Source organism: Vespula vulgaris, chromosome 14, assembly GCF_905475345.1.
Source record: "Vespula vulgaris chromosome 14, iyVesVulg1.1, whole genome shotgun sequence".
In the NCBI taxonomy this organism is placed as follows: domain Eukaryota; kingdom Metazoa; phylum Arthropoda; class Insecta; order Hymenoptera; family Vespidae; genus Vespula; species Vespula vulgaris.
This window is the reverse complement of record NC_066599.1, coordinates 4,635,669-4,658,802: the sequence shown is the minus strand read 5'-3', so window position 1 is coordinate 4,658,802 and position 23,134 is coordinate 4,635,669. Positions and strand designations below refer to the sequence as shown.

The following is a 23,134-nucleotide window of genomic DNA, read 5'->3' as shown; positions in this document are numbered from 1 at the left end:
GCCTTCTCGAAAAGTGGGGGTAGCAAAGGCGACTCCAAGGGTGGGGACGCCTCGCGTCCCGACGCTTCTTCAGACACGGAAAATGATGACGAGAGATGAGTGACGAAGTTTCGGTCGCGTCGTTGAAATCATCCTCTTACATCCATGTTTCAATTTTTTCATTTGAAATTACTTTGTTTCGTAATGTAAAACTCTCTGTAGAGGAATGTAATATTCGCCAGTGATCAATCAGTTACATCATATGAATAAAGGGGAGCTTCAAACTTAACATATTCAAATATTTTCTATATCTTTATTTTGACGTGAGATCAATCAAGATTGTAAATCGAATTCGGATTATACGCATTAATCATTTTCGAAAGAATCATTGAAAGAACACGTACAAATTGACATAGACAGTACCAAGTTTGGCACCGTAGCTTGTTAAAGTCACTCATATGACATATAGAAATCATTTTTAATCCTACGTTATTAATTTATGTAACTCGTATTCAATAATTATGAATTAAGGAATTAATCGATCGAGAGCTAACTCCTGAGCAAAGTACCAGATAACTAATGGATGATTTTAAATCAAGAACATCGAGGAATAAAAATAACCATTCTTCGCGTGTCTGATTAGAGCCGTAAAAAATGTGCCTTGGCTCTTCGTAACTAGACGTAGGCGGGCTACAAACAAGCATGTTTCAACCTTCGAAGAAATTCAGGTTCGTTTCTATGTGTAAAATCGTTGTAATAATAAACGAATGACATTGACTTTTTTTCTCGAAAGTTGCATGAGCTTTTTCGTATATTGATTCAGCTAAGCAGTTTCATTCTTTCGCATAAGAAAGAACAAACGGACTCTTTGTTATCTTTTTTTTTTCGATCGAATTGTTCTGATAAGATTTGATTACGTTACAGCATTGTTTCGTCTTACCTACCTACAAATGTTTTGTGAGAAATCTCTACGTTGCACTCGTAATTTTCTTTGCTTTGTTTATCCGATATAAACGACGATAAGGACTAACTAAAGTAGAAAAAAGAACAATTATATTGCTTAATATATTAGTTAATGCATTTTCATGAATTTTAAATTATTCATAGAAAAATTTGAGAAAATCCTGATTTCTTTTTACCGAATCTTACGTTTTTGGTGTAAAAGAAATTGGAGTGTATCGCGCGTGTACCTCCTTGCTCGAATTATAGATATATGTTTTGTTAAATTCGGCAAAAGAGATACCTAGGAGCCAATGTGACACGATACGATGAAACGACGCGTGGCTCACGCAGTTCTCGCGCTCACTGACAGCCGCCCACGCGTCTTCGCATTTTCTCCCCCTCCCCCTTCTCTTCCTCCCCTTCTTCTTCCTCCTCCTCCTTCTCCACCTCCTTCTCCTTCTTCCTCTTCTTCTTCTTACTCCTTCTCCACTTCTTTAAACTTGCTCTCGCTCTCGCTTTCTTTCTTTAACAATATGTTACATTTATTCGTTTCTATTATTTCATTCTTTACTAATTTATATCAAATGTTCATCATTATTAATATCATTTAATTTAATTGAACGATATTTTCTCAAACATCTTTATTCAACGGTGAAACTTCAGTTTACAGAACAAATTTAAAATGCACTTCTTTCTAAATTTTCTCTCTTGTACTTTTGTTTTTCTTTCTAAACGCCCCATTTTCTTCTATCTTCATACACGTTAGACTAGTACAATATTTACATACACGCACTCACAACCTTCCATAGACTGTATTTATATCTTTTTCCCGGCCTCTATTTCGCTTCCTTTTTCTTATTCTCAACTCTCTCCTATCTTTCAAGACGTATTTTACATATGCCATGCACACAAGCATATTGTTGGTGAGAACTTGTCTGGTATCACACCTGTCCGCAATCGTGATCGTCCATTCTCGCGATATCGATTACAATCATTGCTTCATCTATCGTTGACATTTATATCAATTTTTAATAAGCGTGAAAAAAAGGAAGAAAAAGTCATTGGAATTTAATGATACAAATTTATTGACCTTCGAATAACCTTGAACGAAAAAGAACGTTTGAACAAAATTTAAGCCTATCCGATTTCAAATTTTGGCTCATAATTATTGCTACTTTTATAAATGAATTTGAGCGCTTTTATAAATGAATCATCCTAAAAAAAAGTAAAATCCTTGACGCAGTTTGTATTCATTTTGTTGTACAAAACTAGGACATCAATACAAGATTTGTTAATAGATGACTTGAATGTACGACATATCACTATTGCTAGATAAGCAGAAACAAATTAAAGAAAAAAAAAAAGAAAAAAGAGATAAAAAAAAAGAGAAAAAACGCAAGAAATATTAAAAATAACATAAATCAATTAAGCCCAACTCGTATGTACCGTACGTAGGCTTGGTTGGCCAAGTTTAGCCATGAGCAACCCCCGATGAAAGAGTTTCGAGAGCTCGCCGACGCATTTTGCGGCGGCATGTCGCTGACTTGGTCTGCTCTAAACTCGTTCGACGACAACGACGACGACAAGAAGGAGGGACGTGCGTAATAATACTCGTAAGTGAGTACGAACTCGTTGGACGATGCGACGAAGTATCCTTTTAATTCGTTACGAATCACCAGCCGAGTGCGTTTCCTTTTTATTTTTTTTTTTTTTACATCTAACGTCGTGTTACTCTTAATGCCCTTCTTTTCGAATACGATCCAAGTATCGAGGTTTTATTTTTAAAACGTCGCGCGCACATCGATTCGTAGCACAACACGATTTCGACATTGTTTCTCTCTTTTTTTTTATTTTTATTTTTATCTTTATTTTACTAAATGTTCCTTTTCGCAAAAAGTGTTCGATTTTACGTACTTTCGAATTATGATTCGAAAATTTTATCGTTTGGTTTAATCGTTCAACCAATTGTTGGTATTTGCTAAAATTGATAGGACATTTTGAATAAAAAAAAAAAAATCAGAGATTTAAGCCAGTTGACAGATCGTTCCTACATCACGTGAAACTTATGTAGGTATAGGAACGATCTTGTCCAACCGTTAGCATTCCGCATCCCGACGAATCGGAGCGAGACACGCGCTGGTCCTCGCAAACTCGCACAGTAAGCGTAACTTACATATGTGTGGTGCCAACGATGCTGCTGCATGCTATATGTACACTTTCCTCTGTGTGTGTGTGTATATATATATAAATATATATATATTTATATTTATATTTAAACTTATATATACAAAATGAACCGTTTAGTGCTAATAACCTCGAATATTCTTAGGTATTATCTCTCCGATAAAATGATTACTTGATCGTAAGAATAATCGATGACATTCTTTGGGATATCAAAATTCAATCGTTAAGTGCGTTCATATCGGAAAAGAAAAGTTATCATTTCTTCACCCGTTCTACGTTCAATACGTATTAAGAAGGAAAAAAATTATTCATGAAAAACAATCATCGAACGATATTCCAATAAAGTAACTCAGGCTGATTATATCGTGCAGGTAAACATATGGTACAGCTTAACCGCGGTTTAAACTGCACTCGTACGAAACCTCGCTCGTGAGTTGTAGGTCAGATCCAGTCGCGCGAGCGTGTAATTCAGACATTATGCTGGACGGAATCGCTGTACAATGCCTTCGGTTTCGTGTTACGAGGTAAAAGAAGGAAAAAGAGAGAGAGAGAAAGAGAGAGAGAAATCCACCTTACACTATACCTGCTAGATGTTTCGCAATACATACGACTGAATCTAAGTGGCGGGTAAATAAATTGATTGGTATTAGATTTTCATGGTTATTTCGAGCAATCATCGTAAAATGCAAACTTTACAGAGCGTCCTCGTTGAAAGCTCTCAACTGAGGAAAACTTCAGAAGGATCAGCGAAAGGTGGGTCGAATATGAATCATCGTTTCACGAAGGTAGCGCAAAGCGCTACCAACGAGCTTCTATTTCGAGATTCATGAAATATTCGCCGGCGTTACTAATCGTGTTTCATCGTGTCTATGATTCAGCTCTCCTCTTAAAATCATCGGACAAGGCTTGAACGCTCATATTGTCCACCTGCTAGTAGACTAATCGAGAGCGTGGAATTCTATTTTCGCGATTCACGGACAACGACGAACAATTACTGCTATAACTCTGAATGTATTCAATCAATCTTCCTTCTCTTCAGATATTTACAATAATATATACGTAAATCTGCATACGTAGATAATTATAATACGTAATATAATAAAAAATGTACTTTACCGTTCGACTCGATCCTACGAAATGACTGCGTATGCAAATCATCCTCGTTCTCGTCGTCCTGATCGAGGTCGCAACACGTCCCGTTTCTCTCAATATCAGAAAAATCGAGACGTTTTGACTTAGCGTACGGTTCTCCTGTCCTCTCGTCGTAATCGTATTCACCGGTACAATTTTCAAGATAACTCCTGTTCTCGCAGCTGCAAAAGCAATTCCGCTTGGTAAACGCACGCCCAAGCCTATCGGTCGCATTAAAAAGAGAAAAAAAAAGAAAAAAAAAAAAGAAAAAAAAACAGAACGTAACGACATTTGGCTGTATCTATATTTCCATCTACCTGTAATTAGATGCCAGTGCAAATTCGTAAATCGATGCGTGCCGATGATTCGTTATGGTGAGCTTGATTTCTTCTTGAGGTAGAAAGAGATCCTTCAGTGCTACGTACCTCGGTGAACATTCCAATAATTCCTCATTAATGGATCGTTCTCGATTGCTCGCGTCAAATTGCGGGGATACACCTGAAATCGCGTTTAATGTAGAATAAGGGAAAATTTCTATTTTATTTTCCTTTTTTCTTTCTTTTTTTTTCCTTTCCCTTTTTTCTATTTCCTTTCTTTTTCTTTTGCATGCGAATTTGTTCGTTGTTTTTCTTTTACATAAGTAGAAGGTACAAACGAAAAGTAAACAAGCGAATCGTTAAGCGCGTTCCTCTCTCTTTATCTGTCTCCCTCCTCTCCTCATGCTTAAATCGTTATTCACTTAAGTAAATAATTTCTTTCGAGGTAGACGACGAGAGGAAGGATGACATCATCGATGCCGAAACATCATATTATTCGTTTCCGATCAAAAATCTTCCGTGTAGAACGAATAACAATAACGAATTCGAGGTAAGTTAAGTAGAGAAAACCAAATCGACTTGCGACGCTTCGAAAATTCCTCCCGTAAAATCTCTTCGATCGACGTTGCTATTTCTGACTGTTCCCCGCGTACCAGATCCCCCGGAGATCCTCTATCCTTTCTTTCATCGCGACTCTTTGCTCAAAAATTAAAATTATTTAAAGTGTGATAACACTTGTCAAGACAGTCGGTGACTCTTAAACTCGGCTCTTTCGCGAAACTTTAACGATCTATATATTGCGATGGTAATTGTTGCGATCAGATAAATGCGAAATTCGTTTGAACAACAGAACAAATAAACGAGAAATTTTATTTGCAATTTTCTCCTTTCTTCAAATTTTGACGCAATGGATTTCGCGAAGAATCCGTGTCTTCTTTTTTAATTCTCGAAAAAAAATGAAAAAATAAATAAATAAGATAAACATCTTTAAACAATCGATATATAACTTGTTCTCCTTCGTTTATTCTTAGATCGGCGAGTCAACATTTCCCTCCGCACTTCCGATTTACCTTGCCGTCTATTTTCATACCTTCCGTTCAGAATTCGTCTACTCTTCGGAGAAAATTTATATCCAAAATAATCCGACTATGTTTATTCGCCTTTATATCATATAAATTACATTTGCCATGCAAAAAAAATGATACGGCTGTTATTTTAATAATGTTTGCTTTAATAATGTTGTTTTATCGCATACAAAATATACTGTGTCACTTTTGTTGCAATCGAACGAATAATTAAATTAAATAATACCTAGTGCAAGTATATAAGTACGTGCAATAGGTTACCCATTACCATCAATGATAAGTTAGTAATCTCCAGATGTTAGTAATGATTCATAGTCTCGATTTTGATGATGTTCAATGATTATCGTTTATTATATATATGATCGTTCGTGCATATTTAATTAAAACTATATTATCTACAGAAAATTATTCTACATATTCCCAAAACGTTCAACTAATTTGCTATTTTTAACTTTCGATAAATCGTACCTTATCGCTTTTTTCAATTATGTACATGCAAGACATACGAATATCCATCGCAGACATAACTACGTAAGTACATGGTTTATGATTTTTTTTTTACGGAAAGAGCGACAGCAGGGCGGGAAAGAGAAAAATAAATGGTTACACCATAAAACCCAGCTTTTATATTGCAGAGGAAGCACACGTTTATTTACACAGTATATCATAGCGTTGACGATGATAAGAACATTAACAATGATCTGTTTGTGTTTTCGCGAATGCGTTATAACAATCTCGTGTTTCGCCTTCGCCATAAATTCATTTATATATTTAATCTGAAGAAATTAATGAATATATCATGGAAACACCAAAAAATTAAAAACATGTGGAACGCAACACATGTCGATCCTCAATCAACCGATTCATTCTTATTTATGCAAGAAAATAACAAATAGTAGTAGTCTTATCGTTCGTCTAGATTTTAAGTAACAAAATGTGACTAGCATTTTTATTTTCGAACAAAAGACTCACTTAGATAAATAAATAGATTTGCTTAATGATTTAAGAGATGTAAATGAACGCTTTTTCAGAATCTTCTCTCTTTTTCTTTTTCTTTTTTTTTCTTTTTTCTTTTTTACTTTTTTTTTTTTTTTTTGAATCCTTGATCGTTTTCTCCTTCTCATTTCATCTTACAAATATAGAAATATGCTCGTAGAATTTCTTTAAAAGGATCTTTTTCATACATATGTATTACTGTGTAAGTTTGTCGATCTCACGAGAGTATAAGATAATTTTTCAAGAAAAGTAAAAACAAAAAAAAACTATAATTCTAATCCATGATAGGATGGATGAAAAAAGTTAGGAAAACGATCATGTGCTAAAGAGAAAGTAATAAAGAACTGAGAAAGTAACAAAGAGAGATAGAGAGATAGAAAGAGAGGGAGAGAGAAATAAAGAAAGAGAGCAAGAAAGAAAAAGTGCGAGAGAAATACGCAAAAGAAAAGAAAATAGCCTATCGAAGCGATTTTTTTTCGAAAGTCTTTAGTGTCAGCAACGACAAAAATGCATTGAAAAGAGTCATGACGCGACTACAAAAAAATTCACCACCACTTTTCGAAATCACTCGGATTCTTCTCACTGATGATTGACTAGAACTCCTCGTCCATATTGCGAAATATTAATAAAAAATACAAAACAATCATATTCTTTAAACTTGAACGAATTGAATGATTTTTGGATTTGACGTTATTTTCGTCTTCTTTACAATAAAATATAAAGTTTGACATCAAAACAATTTTCTTGGATCTTTCTAGAACAAATTACCTGTCTAATTAGAATTTCATGAAACATTTATATACGTGACGATTCGAAGTCTATGGACGACAGAAAGTTAGACATTTTCCACCACCCTCATAATGTAAGCTGTACCATTTTTCACTGTATCTTCGTGTTTTGTTTTTTTTTGTTTTTATCTTAGTTTTTCCTTTTTTTTTTTTTTAATATACTACAACCTTTCCATCATCATTAAATAGGTGCGTATATTGATCGTCTGTTACCTGGAACCTGCAAGGTAGCGGAAGTTACAGTGGATCCTAAACCATTTGTGGCAGTACAAGCGTAAGTTCCGGCATCGTCTGAAAAATGTAATATTAAAAAGAAAAATAATGCAGAAGATTTGTTAAAAAAAAGTTCCAATTGATAACGTACCAGGAAAAGCATGAGCGATAGTTAGACGACAAACACCATTTCTGTAATGTATTTCATAGTTGGAGGAATTTTCAATAATTCTACCATCCTTCGACCACAAGATATTTGGTTGTGGTTCTGCCTGAACAATGCACTCGAATCTCGCGGTTTGTCCACTCACAACAGCAATGTCTCTCAAAGGCTAAAATCAATTATTCCAAATTTCTATTTCAAACGGTTTCGTTTCAATAAACCAACAAGTCGAACAGATAATTTACCGTGATAAAGAGAGGAGCTTTCTTTGGTAATATTTCAAGATAAGGCTGGATTACTTCTTTAGTAGATGCGACTCCGTTACTCGTTGGCCATGGCGAACCTGTTAAATTAAACATGACTTTAAGATAAAAGAAAAAATAAACGAATATAAGTTAACACTCATACCACTTTCTAGATAGACAGCATCAGAGCTTACAGATAAAGTAACGATAGATAAAGTGCTTAAAGAAAAACCGACTTTTCACAAATTCCATGCCTAAATGAATGCATAAAGTTAGTCAATATTGGGTTTCTCTCCTCGATTCGATAAGCAAATTTTCTGATGTTTTTGCAAATGTAAGATGCTCCGCTAAATATAGACAATTCTCATGCAAAGAGAAATAGTTTTGTACGCTTTGACGCTATAAAAGATCCAGTGCTATTCCGAAATATTATATATATATATATATATATATATATATATATATATATATGCTGCAATGCCTCAAGCGAATTTCATTGAACAGAATCGGCAAAAGTGCAAGTACATGAAATCAAGCAGAAAATGTCTCTGAAATGGCAATAGATATAAATCAACATAACAATACAAAGCAAAGTGTCGAAGGCAGGTATATACCTGCAGAATCCACGTTGCTGGGTGGTCCAGTAGCGCTACTGTATCGGGGAGAGAGACTCGGCAAGCTTGGACTGAGGGAAAGCGGACTGGGCGTAGTGTGATCCCATCTGGACGGTGACGGTGAACAAGGTATAACGAGATTCGGTGGTGGTGGCATGGTATCTCCACCAACGCCAGGATATCTTCTTCTAGCGTTCTTCGTATCCTCGGCTTCAGAAAATTCACTCTCGGACGTTGGTTCCCATTTTACTGTTTTCGAAGGGCCAAACTTAGTGGTAGCAGATTTAGTCGAACGAGTCGACGATGAGGACGTAGTCGTCCCTTTTTTCGCATAACCATTTTCTTTCTTGGTAGTAAATTCATGAACGATAGGCACCTCGATGTCACTAGCCCGTCTTTGACCCTGGATCGTTTTATTGGTACTAGTGATAGTCTTTTTACCCTCGCCAGGTAAAACGATTCCAAATTCATAGCCGAAGTCATACTTGAAGTATATTAGTCCAGTATCCGGATCGATTTGCTTCATTCCTATAGTCGTTAAGTGACGATAAACTTATATATACTTATACTCGTTCGTCTTTGATATTTACTTATTGCAATACTTCGTAGTCTTAACAATTAACATCAACTCAAGAGTGAAATATATTTTGTGTATTTTACGTAAAAAGTCATATGTCAGTGTTTACCGTGTTCAGCAACTCGAGATTCTTCTCTATACGTCCGCGGCTCGTCACCGTCGCTAACACGACTCTCAGCAGGATGTTTTAGGATTGGTTTACCTTGCTTCAGATCCGATTGAATGTCGCTTACGAATTTTTCGGTCTTGGATTTGAAGGTACTCGTCATATCACTCATGTGACGTGACGCCACGTCTACGGATGTTTCAGATTTTTCGTGTTACGGGATATGAGCTTGCCAGCAAATTTTCAAAAAGACAAAGAACAGGGAACTTGTAAATGGAAAAGAAAGAAAGACGAAAAGAAATAGAAGAATTAAGAAGATAAGGATAGAAAAAATAGAAAATGTGAAACAAGCTGAAGTGAATAATGATATAACGCAAAATAAAAGAAATTTAAAAAATATAAAATTAAAAGATAGTAAGATGTAACGTGTTGATGATGATGATGATGATGATGATGATAGAAAAATGTGTAAGAAAATAAAATAACACGCAGTTATTTTTACATAAAAGCGACATCACTATCTACAAGTGTAATAATTACAATTTTTGCATTTGTCTTCCAATCAACGTCATATTTTATAGTACTGTACAAACTGAAATAATGTAGCTATTGAGAAAAATAATTTTTGTATCGAATATAAAAATAAAGAAAAAAATCTTATGAAATGCCCTTACGATTGGCAGCCTTTTTGACCTCGTTCCTGGATACGAAACCAAATTCCGGGGGTGAGCCAGGCTGCAAAACTTGCTCGTCTTGCCTCGAAAATGGCGGCTGTTGAAATTTCTGTGACTCGAGTTTGCTGGTTTTGATCTCATCACGAAGCTGAGTCATCGATGTTTGTCTTTTCATCGGCGGTGGACCAGTATCAAATTCCAACGGTGAAACCACATGTTCTTGTCTAACCGGAAGACTGCTCGATCTAATACTTTTCCCAGAAGGAGGTTGAACTCTTCTGTATCTTGGATCCTCCGAGTCGCTATCTGCAGGTGCCCACTTTGGTCTAATTCTACTAGAATCAACGTCACTTTCGTAATCGGACTCCCTAAATTGGCCCTGTACAAACTTTTTAGGAGTCGGTACACGATAATAGGATTTCTCTTGTTTTTGCGTCTTCATTGAATCTAAGGGACCAAAGTCGCTTGTTGTTTTCTGTGCATCACCAAACTTGATGACCCGACTAGTTTGTTCAACCGTGACGATTCTTCTACTATTTTCCGTCGATTCATCCATTCGAACCGTTTTCCTAGTTTCCGTACCAATTGCGTTATGATAGGGCATTCCCGCTCGTGCTTCGTAATACGTTTCTTGACCATGAAGTGGAGCGTAAGCGATTTCAGGTGGAGAACCAGGTAATAAAACTTGCTTTATTTTAGTCGGTGTAACGACCGATCTATCTTCTACCCGACTCTCTTGCTCGATCTCTTTCATCGATGTTCTTTGACCGAAGCTCGATGGCGTTTCTTCGATTCTTTTTTCTGATGGTGTTGCCACGATTGGTTCCTTAGGTTTTCCTACGTAGAAAATATTTCCCGGGTGACCTCGATCGAGAGAGAATTCAATAAAAGAAAGGAGGTCATACTTTCGGACATTATTTGGGCCATTTTCACGTCTGCTCTTCTATTGGTTTTGCACCCTTAACAGCATCGTACAGCCATTGCGTTTGATTTCAAGTTATGCGATATAATTCTTTTGGGGGATTAAATCCCGTAACGATGAAGTTAATTATTGACAGAAGAGAACACGAAGAAAAGAAAGCAGGAAAAGAGCGATGAAATTGGATATACAGGTGTGAAGCCTTAGAAAGAAAAGCTGGGGTTAACTAACGTACGTACTTAGAGTAGCCAAGAAGTAAAGATAGAGAGACAAGCGAAGCAGGAAGATAGGAGAACTTGTCTCGCGAGGTTTACAACGAGAGGAGAAGAAAGCTTGCCGGGAGGTCTACTTGTTGTAAGCTGGAAAAAAGTTGCAAAGTAAGAGTCCTATTAGGGTCAACTTCCAATTATTTTTCACCTGTACGATCGGTTCACTTTACATCCTGATTGAACAACCTACCCGATTATATTTTAAAAGGATTATCCCATCACCATCCTTTGTATTATAATTTACACGAATAAAGAAGTCAAAGGAAGTAGAAAATATCAAATCTAGTGCGTAGAGTGCTACTTCTATGCACAACAAAGTGTGCTTCAACAAATGTTTACATCAGAACAATTACTTGTATAGACACGTATAGGTACGTTTAGAATGGAACTATCGTGAGTTATATATCTCTACCATATTGGACAAATAAATTATTATTTGAACTTAAAAAATACCTGAACCAGTTAGAGTAGGTTTCACTGGTTTGAAAGAACGATCATCGATCTCAGTACCGCGGGGTTTCCAGACAGACGAGATTCTACCATCGTAATCGCTTTCGTAATCACTCTCACGAAATTCGCCCTTGACAAATTTGGAAGGGCTTGGAGAGGGTGCCTGAACCTTCCGCATTGTATCCATTTTTCGAGGCGAAGAAAGATCCGTGGTATAAACTGTCTCCTGTAGGAAAATAATATATTTGAGGCAAGAAATAAATTCCCGAAAAACATGATCATTGTCTAATTAGCAAATTTTAATTCTCGTTTCATCTACGCAAAGCTCAAGACGATCGACCAAAAAAAAATAATCTAAACACAGGTTAACATAGCTTTCTATCTGTGTGCACTAAGAACACTCTTGAGTAACAATAAAACATATTTTTCATGCACGAAGGCATTACTCCATCATAATGCTGTAAATATCTTTATAATGTTAATTAATTGATATCTTGGGATTTAATTGTTAATTGCTTATTGAGGAGATACAAAATATAATTCTACACATTTGCACAAAGAACACGCCAAACAAAAAGACGTAGAAACACGTCGAACCTTCGCAGTTTTTAACTTAGTGGGCTCGATTCCACTCGATGAAGAATATGTCTTCTCAATAAACGACGTTCGCTGTTGGACGGCAGGTTTTTGACTTGGTAAGGAACTGGGAGGTGAAGGTGTAGTTGGAACGAAAGATGACACGTCTTTCTTCTGTTGTTGGTGACTGTGATAACTTTTACTTTCAAAGTATTCAGATTTGCTTTCGGAATAGGACGTGCGAGATTCTATGTGCGAGCTTGCCGAACTGGTGGAACCATCGTGCTTCCCAAAGCTTTTCTGAATGGTAATATTGGAAGCTTTTTGTTGTAACGGCTCGTCCGTATCTGCCATATAACCACTCTCTTGTTGGAAAGTCTTCACCTTGAACTTTGGAGACTCTGGTTTTTTCGTTGGTGGAGACTTAGGTGCTTGAGGTTTGCTGGTTGGTTGAACGTAAATTGGTGGAGAACCTGGCTTTAGAACGATAGGAGGAGTTTGAGTTTGACTAGGCTGATATTTTGGCTGTTCTTTTGTTTCCTTTTCGTGTCGTTTGAAAGTTGTTTTCTTATACATTTTCTGTTGAGTTTCTTCGGTTAATATAGATTTGGACGGACCTGAAAATTCGACTGGAGGAATATCAAATTTGGAAGGAGGTAATGGTTCTGGTTCCGTTGATCTTGGTCTAATGGTTTGCTTGGTTATCGGTGCTTGTACTCTGCGATAACGTGGCTCCTCGCTGTCGCTTTCATAAGGTCGCCATTTTGGCTTCACATGAATGTCTATGTCCGATTCGTAATCACTTCCGAAAGTTCCCTTAACAAATTTAGTTGGCGTTAGAGGTGGTAAAAGTTTCGTGGCTGGTTTAGTTATCGTTGGAGACGAAGATGGTTTGAACGGAAAAGGTTCTAAATTATCCAAGAGAGATTGTTTCGCAGGAATAGGTGGTGGAGTGATTCGAACATCTTTGGGTGGTAGAACCGGAGGTGGTTCTTCCTTTTTTTGCGAAACTGGTGGTGGTATAGTTCTAATAGCACCCGGTGGAATCTTAGCCGGTTTGGTCTCTAATGACATCTCTAGCGTTCTCTCGATCTTCTCTATTTTTTTCTCTTTTACCATCGGCGGTGGCACATAGCCAATTTCCGGTGGTGGACCAGGTTCCAAAATAACCGAATCATACGAATAAGATTCGGTTGTCATCAAAGGTTCCTGCGGTGGGACAAATATTTTCTTCGGTGGTTCGACACTTTTTACTAAGCCAGGTGCTTTTAAATCCGTTTCCACTGACCAGGGACTTTTTACTGAAAACTCTTCGATAGTTTTTTCGGAACTTGCCTGTTTCTGTATGTCGTATTCCGATGTATACTTTTCATGCATCGATTTTTCTTGAATAGTATTAATGGCATGATCGACTTTAATAGTTTCAGCCTTATAAATAATTGGTTTTACCTTGGGCGGCGAAGGTGCTCTTTCTATAACTTTCTCCATTGATTCCTGTTTCGAACTCCAAGAACGTTTCTCTAAGGTGCTCGAAGACTCCATACTCGTTTTTTTAATACCCCCGTCTGATGTGTGTTCGGTTTCCTGTCTAAATTCTTTTGTCGAGCTCTTATAATCTTCTCCAGGCAATTGTTTAGGCATCGTCGTAGTAGAATCACATGGTGGTGGCCAAGATTTTCGTGTAGCATCTGTACATTTTTTTGCCCATGACTTTTCCATCGCTAAACCATCGGCAGAAGGTCGCGGTGAGGTTGATCGTAATATCTCTTGGTGACTGGATGCGGCAGAATGACATCTATATTCCGAAATATCCGTGGATACGTGTGATCTCGTTTCTATATCCGAAGAGGATGACCAGGGTCTAGGAGGTGACGGTGGTCTGGCACTCGGTGCTGGAACGAACTTTGGTGGTTCGACTTTTTCTTCCTTTAATATCTTAGTATCCTTTTTCTCATGAACATCCTTCTTAATGCATATTTCTTCAATGACTTCCTTTTTCTCAAGCTCAAAGGGTGGAGGTGGAATTATAGAGGATTTCTTCGTAATCTTGGGACTCTCCAGAACCTTTTGAGGACTTATAGGAAATATTTTCACACCACCAACCGGGGCATCGATAGGGGATAAAGTTTTTTCAAAAGATTCTTGAAGTTGCTTGGCCTTGAGTGGTACCTCAGGGCTCTTTTTTTTAATCTCTTCGGGCTTAGGCATGTATCCTATTTCGGGTGGTGGTTCCGGTACCAGATTGAATCCTTCCGTCATTGTTTCAGTTCTTTCAGATTGAGTTTGTAATCTTGAAATCGTTTCGACCGGTGGACCCGATACAGTGATATCTTCTAAAAGCGTCTTTCTCGTGTCTAACGATGGTGATTTGTATTCCTCGTATGGAAAATCAAATAATTTATTATCCACTCCGCGCGACGAGGATCCGTGTTCTAACTTGGTAAAAATATCCTGGACAGTTTTCTTAGTCGTTTGAAAGTCCGTCGGTTTCGGCTCAGGTTTTTTTATCTCCTGAAAAGCGGTAGATCGTTCGTAACTTTGCGTTAGCTTTCCAACCTTGACTTCGTGTCCCTTTCCATCAGCATCGTCAATCAACTTGATCATTTCTTTAGGTCCCTTCGGTACAGTCTCACTTTCCTTCGTAATAGACTCAAAGAAACTTAATGCATCTTTTCTCGCGATAGTCGAAGTCTCTATATTCTCGTTTTCGATTTTCGTTGCTTCTTCCACGGTCGCAGATTTTGGCTCGGTAAATTTAGAACTGATTTCTTCTTGAGTAACTTGCTTCACCGTGGTCGTTAGCTCGGGACGAGCTCTCGGTTCGATTATCGGCGGAGTTTTGTGTTCTAACTTCATGTGGAACTTTTGCTCTGATTTAGTCTCGGTTTGATGAGTTTCAAACGTTGACGATATCGTTTCCGATCGACAAGTTTTCATCTCTGGCTCTTCGATTACTTGGGTTGTACGGATTGTGGATAAGGTAGATGCTGGAGTTGGACTTGGAGTTGGAATAGTTTTTAAAATAGAACTTGGCTGGATCGTTGTCGCTGCTGCTTGCTCTGTCTTCAGAGTTGCTGACGGTACATCGAACTTTTTTCCGTCAGGCTACGTACAAGTATATACATTTTTTTATATAATCAACTCTTATACTTGTTTGCGTTTAGAATATTAATATGTTGTCCCTGATGTATATCATATAGTTATGTGAAAAAGCAACACTTACTTGGATAATCTTTTTATCTTGAACATTCTCATAAATAACCGTCTTGTGAACTTCCATCATAGTATCGGGTGTAGGTTCGAACACAGCAAAATCTGCTATGCTTTGAGCTTCACCGCCAGCATTAATCGCACGTACCATATATTTTCCGGCATATGCTTTCTCAGCTGGAAATATAAATAATACGTATAATATTTAACAAAATAAATGTGACTAGCAATAATTTTAGGATTATAACCACAATTTACCTTTATCGATCTGCAGTATGTAACAATTGCCCTGTTGTCTTATTCTCAATGCAGGTGGTTGTTCTTTGATAGGCACGTCATCTTTATACCAAGTAACTGTAGGCTCTGGAGTACCAGTGATTTCAACTTCCATAAGAACACGATCGCCACGTTTCACAACTTGTGCTTGTAAACGTCTACCGAATACAGGTGGGAAGATTGTTTCTGAAATATTATTATACTCGTTACTTTTAATCGTCGACGATGATTTTTAATGAAAAGTCGTTATTATTGGATTACTCACTTTTGACCACAAGATCAGCAGTACTGCTCGCTGATCCACACTCATTACTGGCAGTGCAAGTGTAACGTCCAGCATTTTTTACGTTGACATTCTTCAACTCTAAGCGTACGTGATTGTGAGCATAACTCGTCTTGGCACCGTCCTTAGGCTGTAATTCTTGTCCATTCTTTGACCAAGAAATATTCGGTTGCGGATAGCCTATATAATTCAATGAACGAACACAGTTATTAATAACCTGATGATCTTAGAACGACGAGAAAATGATTTTTTTTTCAGAAAATCACAACTCGTTTAATGTAAAGTTACATTTCATAATAAGTGATTACAAATCTCAAGAAAAGTGCAATGACCACGAGATTTGCCAAAAAAAATAATAACATTTAATTCACAACAAATTGGCGTCAAATGAATTCTTCTCACCATCAACGATTCCTTCAAGGATAACATCAGCGCCTTGATCCACGATCATTCCTGTTAACGGCGAAACGAATCTCGGTGCTGTTGATTTCCTACTTGGCTTTTGAACTTGCATAGTCTTTCCATCACGTTTTATACCTTCCTCGCCTTGAGACACCACAACGGTTTTCTCTTGACGAATTTCACCTGGCTGATCTTGGACAATCTTTTCAAACTCCTCGATTTTCTGTGACTGATAATCAATGCATACTTTTTATAGTCATTGCGAAAGATTTCTGAAGTAAATATATTACCTGAACAACAGGAGGAGCACCATTTTCAGAGGTTGATTGTTCAGTACTGTGAATAGTACTCTTCACGGTAACACTAGTAGGTTCTTGTCCAGGTGTTGCCGTTGATGAGGACATCGTCGATGATATAAACTCCTTCTTCGTGGATGTATGAGTTGTTGTGGATTCCGTGATGGTTTGTGACATTTTAGTTAGAATTTGACTGCCTAATCCTCCTTCGTCCGACATCTTTTCAGCCGAGAAATGTTTGTCGCTACTACTTGCCGCGTGCATGTCTTCGACAGGTTTTACTTCAACCAATTCAAGTACCCTTTCTATACCTTCCTCCTTCTTCGGCTCGATATCTGATGAGGATGATTAATCAAGTTATCATTAGACACATCGTGTTTTTTACTAGTAATCGACCTTCGAATAGACATCGCCCACATTTCGATTGAAAAATTACTCACGATATCACGTGACAATAAGTGCATAAATAACAAAGTTTTTGAAGATATTTATATATTACTTGAATTCTATATTAATCGATCTGTAATATATCAATCGTTATTTGTTATTTGACAACGAATCTATATATGCATCGATTCTTTTAAATCACGAATGTATTAATAGTTGGCACGATTCAACTATGCCGTAGCAAAACGTGTGCTCAAATTCAAATGTGGAATTTGTCGGGCTTGCGTAATTCAAGTACAAATATCACAGATATACGGAAAAGTATTTCACAATTGAGACAGATAACTTTTAAAATTGGTACAAACGGAAAGCAAATACGAAAAAGTTTAAGAGCTTGCTACATAATCCTTCCGATTTTCGATCTTCTCTGATTTCTGGTTTATTGCTATTTGAGTGAAACCAAACGCCTTGGCCAGTTACCAAAATGTATATGGTTAAACTAAAGATCAGGGAATGCATTTCGATATATCTAGATCGCAAATGCAAATCTGAACTATTCTGGATAAGCTAAATTAATCGTGGACATCCTGTAGGCATTGATTTATATTACTATTTTCTATTGGTATATCTACAACATATTTAATAAAGCCTAAAAAAACGACAAACTTGTATTTTTCAGTTGTATTTTTTGGTAAATTTTCTGGTAAAAGAAGAATTTACCAACTCCTTTGCTCTTGATATTATTTATCAAGTTTCAATGCAGTGTCGTTCGTAAAGTGTCTTAATAGAAGCTTGACTCTCAGAAGAAGGAGCAGTTAAATTCCCAGGGTTAGCGACTCTAGACTAAGCTACGTACTGGGTATTCGTGCCGACAAAAATAACACGGTTTCTACATGTATCCTGTACATATACGTATACGTGTCTTTGAAAGAGAAAGAAAGACATATGAAGAGAAAGAGCGATTTTAACTTGCAAGCATACATACATATAAAAAATAAGAAATTGTCTCGCGTTACAGGAAGATAAACCAATTGGTATATATTGTTCCGACGTTATAACAATTAAATTTGAAATATCCATAAGGTGTGCGTGAAAATGTCAGTTTCGTAATTATAAAAAATCTACTTATAGTCATGACTCAAAGTAATGTCTCGTAGCAGTGATGGAAAAGATACGGAAAAGAAGAATTTCTTCAACTGCACTCACGGTTAAAAATAAATTCGTCGTTTGAAGAGCGCTTGCGCGATGCTCGCTCACCCACAATATTGGAATCATCAGTATTGAGCAATAAAAATTGACCGAGTTCTTGTTCCACCAAACGGGCAAGTACAACAATCCTAAAGTAGACATAATTATTCGAACGAGGCGACCGATAAAAGAGCAAGAAACGAATCGTACGCGATTCTCTCTCAAAAATAGTGCGAACCTATCAAATTTCAAAAAGGTAGGCAGCTGTGTCACGATGTCATATAGTTCTCGCGTTAAACAAGACTTTTGCCTCGCCGATACTCGTGAATGAAGTTTCCACTAAGAAGTTGTGGCTCAGAAATAAGAGTATTAATAACTCGTGGCACCATTGCATATATCATTGTTAATTTGGCATCGCTATTCAATGAGGGTGCAATAGACTCGATAATAAAATAGAAATAAAATAGAGAAAAAGAAAAAAGGAAGTAAATTGGATATATAAAAAAGTCGATTTAAGATCAAAAACTCACCGATTTCTAATTTGGCGTTGCAAGTCGCTTTACCGGCGGTGTTCTCCGCCACGCAAGATATTGTTCCAGCATGCGAACTTCCGGTTTCTGGTATCGTCAGCACCTGCCGATCGCCACTAACGGAGACCAAGAAATCTTTTCCATGGACCGGTCGATCGTTGAACAACCACTGAATCTAAATGTCGAGTAGAAATTTATTCTTTTTCCTTATTTGTTTCTTTTTTCTGTTTGTTCTTCGTATTATTTTCTTATCTTCCTTTTTTTCTTATGTTTTCAATCAACGAGTCATCTTCCCAATGATTCGCATGACAACGCGTCGTACGAACTTCTGCCGAGTTTCTCCGCTCGCGGACACGCTCGCAGATTTTCAAACGCGATACATTGTACAAGGTTTAAATATAACCCGGTAGCACGAAATTACTCTTTGGTCGGTTACCTCCTAACAGGCTGGCCAACTTTCGAGGTTTACTCAATTCGAGATATCGAAGAAAAGATTTCATTGCAAACAAGTTCGGTTTCTTTCGAAGCTCCGCGCGTTAGTCTGACCTTCGAGCATCGATTAGTGTCGCTTATAACGTTCGTCATAAGTGATCGTCTGTTATTGTTAATTCTTAATCGTTAATTGAACGAACGAGAGACTAGAAATTGTTCGATGCTCGATGGTTATCCTACATTTTCATCATTATATGAAATGATAAAATGGTTATAAAGTCTACCTTAGGAACAGGTTTTCCAATAACAATACATTCGAATTTCGTAGATACTCCTTCTGGTACGAGTCTGCTCGCAAATCGTTCTTTGAAATTCGGTGCTATCAATTTCTCTTCCATTTTGATAAATTCTTCTTTCTTCCTGAAGTCGCTCAACGATCGCACAACCAATCTAGCAAAAGCCTTAGCCTCTCCGCAAATATTCGTAGCCTTGACTACATAATTACCTTTATCTTCTGGGATGGCTGATAAAATTTTCATCGTAATCGTACCATCTTCCTTTTGCTTTATCTACCGAAATAAAGCAATAACATTCATCAACAAATTGGTAAAAGAATTAAATTGTATTAAACATATAAAATGAGAACTCACCAAGATTCTATTGTCTGCTACGATTTCATTGTTGTCAAAGTACCATTTGACTTCTGGTTTCGGTTCACCAGTTACTGCGCATTCGAAACTCACATCCTCACCTTCAGCTACCAAAGAATCAGTTGGCAATTTCACAAACTTTGGTGGTGAATTATGTATTGCTGATTCGGAAGTTTGTTTGTCTTTTGAGTCCACGTCTTCCGAATGATGAGAAATTGCTAATATAATCCAATCCTTTGATTAAATCTCTTAGACTCTTTCAAATTTCATAATACTTTTCAAACTCAACTTACGTATAACTTTTAATGTACACTGACTAGACGTTTCACCGCCACAGTTAATGGCGACTACTCTGTACACTCCAGCATCATCCACAAAAGCTTCATGAATAATCAAAGAGCACTTGTCGCCTTGAAATAGTAATTGAAAATCTGCCGATTCCTTTACGGGCTTATCATTGTGATACCAGATTACCTAAAGCAGTCAAGCTTCATTAATTATCAAAGTCTATAAGAAAATTAGTATATCAAAAAAAAATAGAACGAATAATTCACCTCAGGCTCAGGTTGCCCAACTATAACACAATCCAACCTGACCGTGTGCCCTTCGAGAACTTCATGATCCTTCAGACGAAGTTGAATCTTTGGTTCTGTAGGTTCCATGTCACTGCAGGCGAACTCGGAATCGCTGGTTTCACGAGGAAGACGTCCTTTCACCGATACATTGCACGATACACTCGCTTCGCCTACATCACTTTTAGCTATCACCGTATAACATCCAGCATCTTTCGGAAAAGCTTCCGAAATTATCAAACTTGTTCGACCACCCTCTGTTTGAATCTGAAACGATTATTTCAAAAGATCATTGATGCGAATGATCTAAAGCAGCATTTTCCAACTTATATCCTGCGATCTAATATAAGTTAAAATTTTTAATTGGCCGCGAAATGATAACTATCTTAGGCCAAAGCGGGGATAATTAATTCATAAGAGATTTCCAGAAAAATCTCGTAACACGTTATTGTAAGTTCGCGAAAATATCACAGTAACAGCTATATAATTAAAATAATATGCAATAACTTCAGTCTATTAGGTTCTTCAAAATGTTGTATTATAAATATTTGAGCCGTGGTACTATTACAGACAAGTATATCGGGAGTCGCAGTATCATTACAAACAGATGTATTGGGTCGCATGGTAAAAAGAAATGCTGATATAGAGAATAAGTAACAAAAGGAAAGTAAACTTTATTGATGTAGAAATAATTACTTTCGTGTGAGTGGTCTCATCTATCGGTTTTCCATCGTGTGTCCAAGATAACCGTGGCATTGGATTACCGGTAGCTTCACATTCTAGTTTTACTCTCTGCCCTGCTCTCGCCATCGCGTTGGATAATGGTGTCAAGAAATGAGGTTTTTCCGTAGATGTTTCCATTGCTATAACAATACCAATATATATATACACATTTGATTATTTTAGCATCGCATGAAAATATGATTGTAAGCGAAGTTATTGCTTACATTCTACATCGAGCATAGCAGAAGTAGACACTTGTCCAAGTCGATTGGTGGCTTTGCAGATATAGATAGCTCTATCATCTAAGAAAATTTCTTCAAAACTTAGACAAGCTTCACCGTTGTTATAAGTTATAATGTAGTCAGGAGAATTATCGATATTGGTTTCGTTTTTGTACCACTGAACTGTTGGTAATGGATTTCCTTCTACTGTACAATCTAATCGATAAGAAGAACCTTCGATTGCCACCGATGGTTGTAATTCTTTGACAAAGACAGGAGGACTGGGTTGCTCTTCTGGTGCTGTTTCTATAGAAACATGAAGAAATAAAAATACAGAAGAGAACATTTATATACTCTCCTTTGACTCATACATTGAATTATATCAAATATTAATATTTTATTACCTTTGACCGTAAGCATTGCTGATGTTTCAGCAGATCCAAGATTATTAAATGCCTTGCAAGTGAATCTTGCTGAATCTTCTGCAAATGTTTCTTCGATTGTAAGACTACAAATTCCTTGATGGAAAGTGGTGAGATAATCAGGATTATTTAAAATGGATATTCCATCCTTGTACCAGACCACTTCTGGTATGGGATATCCGATCAAGCGGCATTCGAAAGTAAACTTTTCACCCTCTTGAACAGTTGCGTCGTTCAAAGGAATAGTGAATTCAGGAAATACCTTTTGTTCCACTTCATGTACGGTTGATTTATGAGATTCTTTGGTTATTATTTGCTTTGGTGGGCTTGGCTCTTTGTGCACGATGGGTACGATCTTCTCTACCTCCATCTAAAATCCAATTAAACAGTTAAATTCATAATTAATATTTTGTCCAAAAGTCAATAGGATTCTTTACCTTTTGTAAAATATGAATCTCCTTTTTCGTTACGGCCGATGTATGAGTCTCGTGAATATATTTTTCATCGGTACTCTCAAATTTATCCGTCTGAGCAGATACAGAAAATGACGGCGGCTGTGTTGTGATCTTCTGAGCTTCGAGTTTAGCAAGCTTTTCCTCTTTCAATCTCTTCGCTTCTATCTCGGCACGTTCCAATGTTTCTGCGGCAAGTTTCTCTGCCACCTTTCTCGCATTTTCAGCCTCCTTTCTGGCTGCCTCGGCGGCTGCCATTTCTCTTTTAACGGCATGTAATTTCTCATCAGCTTCCAACTTTTCCATTCTTAGCTTTTCCCTCAAGTCTTCGGCATTTTGTAAATTCTGCACTAAGGTGCGCAATTCCGATGAAATAACGGCGAATGAATCTAACATCTGCCGATTCTCAACTATAACTTCGTTGAACTGGGGCAATCTATCGGTACCAAAAATAATCGTAGACAATTCCTTTAATCTTTCAATTCTGTTGTCCTGATTCTGTTCACCTGGTTTCAAGTAATTATCGATTTCTTGTAGCAAATCAGTAGCATCTTTTGGAACTTTCACACTAGTGGCTTTCCTAGCGATAACTATCAAAAGTTTGCCACCCTCTCTATACCATTCTTTGGCCTCTTCTAAAAGTTCGAAATATTGAATACACAAGACCATTCGCTTTTTGGAGTTCTCCATGCGGGACTTCAAATCTCTCCATTTTTCTTTCAAGGATGTCAAATCATTTCTCACATGTGGTGCCAAGGTCACTATATTATCTTCTGTCGTTCTGACAAAGACGTCTATTCTTTCTTCCAAAATCTATAAAATAATAGAAAAATATCTGTAACATTAATTATCTCTTGGATCT

General features: G+C 37.1%; 1 protein-coding gene and 1 long non-coding RNA gene across 7 annotated transcripts in view; one reads left to right on the top strand and one right to left on the bottom strand.

Moving 5' to 3' along the window:
* The window catches only part of LOC127069216 (titin), a 126,850-nt gene that overhangs the window by 83,662 nt on the left and 20,054 nt on the right, over positions 1-23,134 (bottom strand). The window contains exons 30-53 of the mRNA XM_051005999.1: positions 22,258-23,085; positions 21,803-22,190; positions 21,402-21,704; positions 21,151-21,317; positions 20,437-20,721; positions 20,176-20,356; positions 19,883-20,100; positions 19,517-19,801; positions 18,801-18,975; positions 16,690-17,030; positions 16,400-16,628; positions 15,980-16,177; positions 15,697-15,900; positions 15,452-15,615; positions 12,250-15,333; positions 11,656-11,878; positions 10,015-10,851; positions 9,344-9,529; positions 8,658-9,185; positions 8,044-8,141; positions 7,787-7,967; positions 7,636-7,713; positions 4,554-4,734; positions 4,222-4,418 (exon numbers count right to left, since the gene is read on the bottom strand). Of these exons, the coding sequence (XP_050861956.1) occupies positions 4,222-4,418; positions 4,554-4,734; positions 7,636-7,713; positions 7,787-7,967; positions 8,044-8,141; positions 8,658-9,185; positions 9,344-9,529; positions 10,015-10,851; positions 11,656-11,878; positions 12,250-15,333; positions 15,452-15,615; positions 15,697-15,900; positions 15,980-16,177; positions 16,400-16,628; positions 16,690-17,030; positions 18,801-18,975; positions 19,517-19,801; positions 19,883-20,100; positions 20,176-20,356; positions 20,437-20,721; positions 21,151-21,317; positions 21,402-21,704; positions 21,803-22,190; positions 22,258-23,085 (9,559 nt within the window). The remainder of the gene's footprint in view (positions 1-4,221; positions 4,419-4,553; positions 4,735-7,635; positions 7,714-7,786; positions 7,968-8,043; positions 8,142-8,657; positions 9,186-9,343; positions 9,530-10,014; positions 10,852-11,655; positions 11,879-12,249; positions 15,334-15,451; positions 15,616-15,696; positions 15,901-15,979; positions 16,178-16,399; positions 16,629-16,689; positions 17,031-18,800; positions 18,976-19,516; positions 19,802-19,882; positions 20,101-20,175; positions 20,357-20,436; positions 20,722-21,150; positions 21,318-21,401; positions 21,705-21,802; positions 22,191-22,257; positions 23,086-23,134) is intronic.
* Positions 153-7,038, top strand: LOC127069221 (uncharacterized). Of its 6 annotated transcripts, none has more exons than XR_007783382.1 (6): positions 153-707; positions 2,194-2,534; positions 3,251-3,476; positions 3,546-3,732; positions 3,804-3,858; positions 5,003-7,038. It is a non-coding gene; the product is annotated as an uncharacterized LOC127069221 (long non-coding RNA). The 6 variants fall into 6 exon arrangements; XR_007783384.1 differs by having other exon boundaries at positions 3,251-3,732; positions 5,003-5,103; positions 5,585-7,038; XR_007783383.1 differs by having other exon boundaries at positions 2,377-2,534; positions 3,251-3,732.